At 28.3% G+C, this 5,799-nt stretch overlaps 1 protein-coding gene across 1 annotated transcript; it reads left to right on the forward strand.

Moving 5' to 3' along the window:
* Nucleotides 1-1,991: 1,991 nt before the first annotated feature.
* Nucleotides 1,992-4,960, forward strand: LOC132942133 (elongin-B). The gene is made up of 5 exons (XM_061010443.1): nt 1,992-2,132; nt 2,251-2,352; nt 2,440-2,533; nt 4,161-4,302; nt 4,359-4,960. The coding sequence occupies exons 2-5, from the start codon at nt 2,350-2,352 to the stop codon at nt 4,468-4,470; spliced, it is 351 nt and encodes a 116-aa protein (XP_060866426.1). The 5' UTR covers nt 1,992-2,132; nt 2,251-2,349; the 3' UTR covers nt 4,471-4,960.
* The last annotated feature ends 839 nt before the right edge of the window (nt 4,961-5,799 follow it).

Below are 5,799 nucleotides of genomic sequence, written 5' to 3' on the forward strand. Positions count from 1 at the left end.
CAAATTTTCGGTGTGCATCGCTAAAATACATTTTAATCTAAAATTAAATAATAAATTATATAATTATACCTTCATTATTTATAAATATTTTTTTTTTTTTTTTTATTTTTAAAATAAATTTACAATCTGTACCTTGGCACAATAAGTAAATGCGATAAAGGAATAACATAATAAGTATTGAACATATCTAATCTAATCTATTACGAAGAGAAAAAAAAAATAGTACAATAAGTTAAAATATACATGAATCATTTGTGGAAAGCAGCCACCCATTAGAGACACTTTCATTTGGAAATATTTAGATTTATTTTATTTTATTTTATTTTTATTTATTTATTTATTTTTTTTTTTTTTTTGACTGATAGTTCATCTGTCAAGCAAGTCACGACACCATTTCCGTTTTAACCTTCTTGGAGGGTTACCGGGGATTGTTGGAGTTAAAAGATTTCTAGCAAGCGGGTTGGGATGAGATGCTAAGCGAAGGTGGAAACGTTTGTAAAACGATTTAGCTTCCTCATAAACTAGAGGCATTTTTAGATCAGAATGGATAGTAAAATTAGAAACGTAAGGAGGGGCATTTAATAATTTACGTAAAGCGATATTTTGAAATGTTTGGATCTTATTTACATTGGTTTTTTTTGCATTTCCCCAAAGTTGAAGGCCGTAAGTCCACAAGGGTTTAAGTAGGGATTTATAAATAATTAGTTTAGTGTTGACATCTGTATGTTTATTTTTAATAATGAGGTTTTTTAGTAGGCGCAAACGTAGATTTAGGTTTGCTCTTTTGGACTTGATATGCTGGCCCCAGGTCAACCTTTTATCAAGGATAAGACCAAGATATTTAGTGTTTGGGGCATTTATAAATATAATACGATAAGATCGTAAATCTAATATACAATTGTCGTGTCACAATGTTAGTTACCATACTCCTCTGAAATGGCTTGACCGATTTTTATGAAATTTTATATGTATATTCAGTAGGTCTGAGAATCAGCTACTATCTATTTTTCATATTCCTAAGTGATAAGGGTTTTCCAGAAAAAAATAAAAATAAAAATAATAATAATGTTATATATATTGGTTGCTACTTGCTAATAGTTAATCGAGCATGTTTGTTGATTTGTATTATTTTTTTTTGTCAATATTTAATATATATATAAATGAATGTTTGCGTTTAGATTAGACCTCTGGGAAGAAAATAGGCTAATTTAAAAAGGATTAAATTTGGTTTTTTTTTATTCATCGGATTCATCGGAACCTGATTATATTAATCCACCGTAGGTGGGATTAAGTAAAAACGACAAACTTGGTATAACTTTGATACTTTAGAGTTAAATCGTACAAACAGCACGGGGTCCGCATTCTACTGCAGGTAGATCGCCTATACCTGATAATATACTGCTGCGAATCAGAATTTTTATTCCAGGCAACAGAAAAGTTAAGATAAATCTAGAACATCATACACCGAATATTAAATAACGCATTGAACAAAGTTTAAGTCATATACAGTTTGTACATTTAACGGGTAACGAAGTGCACGGGATTAGCTAGTAATAATATAATATTCAATTATACCAATTTTAAACCACGTTTACAAATATCTATAATATATCGACTCTAATACTCAATAGAGCCTTAATATAGCACGATTTAAGATACTATCTTAAATCGTGATATATAAGTAACCTTATTATTTAGGCTCTCTACGACTCTACTTAGATCCATCCATGATTAAATGCATACATTTTTATTATATTCTTAAATATATAGTGGATCAGAATAGTAATATAGTATATCAAAATTCTGTTTAGCACTTAGCAATTGTCAATATTAGCATAGAACCATAGATAATATAAGATATGCATAGAACATGTTAGATCGTATTATTGTAATTATATCATCTTACCACAGAATAGATGATTTCACGATGGTCTTACGACAAAAAAATATAAAAATGTGTTATTTAATTATAAGTGATGGTGGCTAGCCTGTATTATAAAATCATATGACAATTGATAAGATTCATAACAAAAAATATTACTATCTATAATTATTTGGCATATTATTTTACAACTGTTTAGTGTTTATGGTATATATTATTTGCATAGTTTTTGTTGTTTCTATAAACTATAGTAAGTTGAAGTTGTATTATTGTAATTTGTACCTATTAACATTAACCTGTCTAGATTGTATTAATGTATTATCTAATCTAATACTCATTTGACATTTCTCCATATCGGTATATTTCAGATTTTAGATTCTTGACCTCGTGCTTCCAAAATCGTTGTATAGTGGAAAGTCGACTATCAATATAATTCGTGATCAAAATATTTTCAGTTGAAATTTAAAATGGTTAGTACATTTTTATTAGTTGATAGTTTATGAAATTCAACTTATCGTCGTAAAACATAATCTAAATACCATTATTTTATTGTTTAGGACGCCTTTATGATGATACAACGAAAAAAGTTAACCATATTTACAGATGCTAAAGACAACATATTGGTTAATGAACTCAAAAAGATTATTGGATGTATGTACAAATATTTTATTTTATTTTTTTATTTTTACAAGCAATATACAATTGTGTCATTTGATACAATAAGAATATAGGCTGAAAGTGCAAGTAATGGCATGGTAACACTATTTTGATGAGAGGAGACACCCATCGATGACATTTCCTACAAATTAGTTATTAATTATTATACATACTATTTATATTAATGTACATAGTATGTATGTATATTTTTTCTTATATAAATCACGACACCATTTGTGATTTAAGCATCTTGGGGATTACCTAGCACGATATGGGAAGCCAAATTTTTGATAAGGGGATTTAAATAAGTGCTTGGATGGTTGTGAAATCTTTTATAAAAATATTTGTATTCATATTTTATTGTTTTAGTTTGATACTCTGTACAAAATAAAATCAGTACCGGGCAGCGGCCAGTTTATGTTCCGCAATGGTCAGACGCTTTCCCCACTACAGCGGCGCGTAGAGTTGTGTCGTGTGACGAAGCCACGCCCATGCGTACAATTAGGTCTACGGTACTGATCTCATTTTGAACAGAGTATAAATCTGAATAAAGAGTAGAAAAATTGAGATGTAAGGAGGTGTGTTTGTTAACTTTCTTAGAGCAATAATTTGAAAGGTTTTAATTTTTTTAATGTTTGATTACTAAAATGCAGCAGTGGTAGTAAAATTCTTTTGTCTTGGTGGTACCGCCACTGTTGCGGTAAATTGTGTCTAGACTTATTGGGACCTTCTGCAGTTCCTATTTCATAATGTATATAATAATGGTCATATTGTTAAAATTGGAAGCTACTAAAGTGCCGTCAGCTGTTATGTTTTCTATATTCGTTTATATTGCACTCAATTATATGTTTGTACTTGTAGAAAGATAGACAATCAACAACTATAAAAAATATTATGTCTGGCCTTTTCCATAATATTATTTTAAACTTTAAAGGTTAATAATTAACATAAGCGTGCGCACATGGGGGGGGGGGGGAGCGGGAAGGCTGTACAAACCTAACCCTACAAGACGTACCAACATTTGTATACATAGTAACACACAATCTAAATATCACAATTTTTGATTTTTTAAATCATAAAACATTAAATAGGTAGGTGAGAATAACATTGATACTCAATAAATATGTCTTTAAAAATATAATTGATATTAACAATAACATAATATAACATATACCATTACAGATTGCGAAATTGTATTTATTTAAAATTTAAAACTGTTGACAATTAAAATATTTCTTATTTAATTTAAAAGAAATATGTATCTGTTTTTTATTATATGAATGATTTGTGCCTTAAATAGTGGGTGATTATGAGTAGGTAAATTGAAGTATGTAACATTTTAATTGTTTCTTCCATCAGAGTTCAGGTTTCTTAATCTTTATTGACTTAGCCCACCCTGCCACAAATGTCTGCGCACAATTTTGATAATTAATATGGTTAAATCCAAAACAAGTCGATTAGAAATTTGTTTTACAAAAATGGAGTAGTATCATGCAATTTATAACTCAAAGTTCTGATTACCCCATTTATGTGAACAACAAATTTTGAAAACAACGAAGACTAAAATTAAATTATTGAATTTTTTAAAATGTAGGTATTACATTACTAATTATTATTTTAGGTATCATAAAAGTAGCACCAGCAAATCAACAACTGTACTACAAAGATGAAATTATGGACGACACAAAAACACTGTCAGAATGTGGTTTGAATTCTACTATTGCTAAGGCACAAAGTCCAGCTACTATTGGTTTAGCATTGAAGTAAAAATAATTAGACATAACATTTGTAGATTATTAATTTTGTGTGGTATTTGTAGGATGGATAATGGAGAATTTGAGCCATTAGAAATGGTACCATACTCATTGCCACCAGAATTGCCATATGTCATGAAAAACCAAGAAACTAATGGCCAAGAACCACCTATGTAAACAGCAATCACTAAATAACATGTTCAAAAATGGGATTTTTTTTTTAATGGTTTACAAATAAGTGAAAAATAGCATCTCAGCTTAAACTAAGAATTTTTTTTATGATTGTCAACTGGTTATAGTACTTTTTTTTTTATTATATAACCTTATTTTATATTTTATTTATAATCAATAAACATGTCATAATTATGAAAATGGTAACATAAGCACTAAACAAATTAAACAATATTTTATAAAGTTATTCAAATTTGTTCATTTAAACAATATATCAAGATATTCAATTTGATAATTTAACATTTAAAACATTTAATATAAATGAGTTCAATATAATTAATTTAGTTTGTATATTATTTTCAAAAAAAAAAAAATAAAAACGTATTTGATACAAAATATTACCTACCTACATATTATAGTAAGATGTTTAAATTACTATTTACCATAATACTATGTATTTTCAAGCAGGGAATAAAAATAATTTTAAAGCATTGAATTGTTTGTTTGTATGTTTATTTTATTTAAATCGTGGAAAAAAACCCACAAAAAAAAAATTACAAATTATAATATTATAACTCTCCGTATTAGCTTCAAAATTTAAGTTATTTGAACTTTACATTTTTATGTTCTAATTTTGTTATTCAAGTTGAATCTTAAACAGTGGTCTGCGCTAACGAGATACATGCAGTGATATTTGATTCCCTAACAACCTTCTCAAGCAGTAAGTTAAAGAACATTGGTGAAAGACATCTCCTTGTCTTAGTCCCGTATTTACCCTGATCGGTTCTGAGGCTCTTTTCTGTTTTCATTTTAATCTCTGTATATTCAGGGTGGCTCCCACTAGTCTTACTACTTCTTTGGGAAGTTGAATTCTTTCATTAGATTTATAAGGTTATGTCTATAGATTAAGTCATAGGCCTTCTTAAAATCTACAAAAAGACAGAATTTTTTCAAACTCCCATGCTTTTTGAAAAATTTGCCTTATTTTGAAGATTTGATCTGTGATTAGGTTGTTCTGTCTAAAGCCACATTGGTAGTCATTGGTTAATATCTACTATCTTGGTATTTAAATTTTAAAAATTGACCACAGAATAGATTTAATCTATTCTGTGGTTTGATACCCTTCCAATGATTAAACCCCCAACAAGGTACCAGATTACCAGAACATCTTGTACATATTATCTTCCGTCTTTGAGGTAACATTAAGACAAAATTAAATAAATAATATAATTATTTGACCTATATTATTTTTAGATTGTTGAGGTAAATGTAATAATAATGAAATGTTTTTTTTTTTTATGTATGACACTATCCGACTATCATAACTCGCCAAAC

This window comes from Metopolophium dirhodum, chromosome 3 (assembly GCF_019925205.1).
Source record: "Metopolophium dirhodum isolate CAU chromosome 3, ASM1992520v1, whole genome shotgun sequence".
NCBI classification, from domain to species: Eukaryota; Metazoa; Arthropoda; class Insecta; order Hemiptera; family Aphididae; genus Metopolophium; species Metopolophium dirhodum.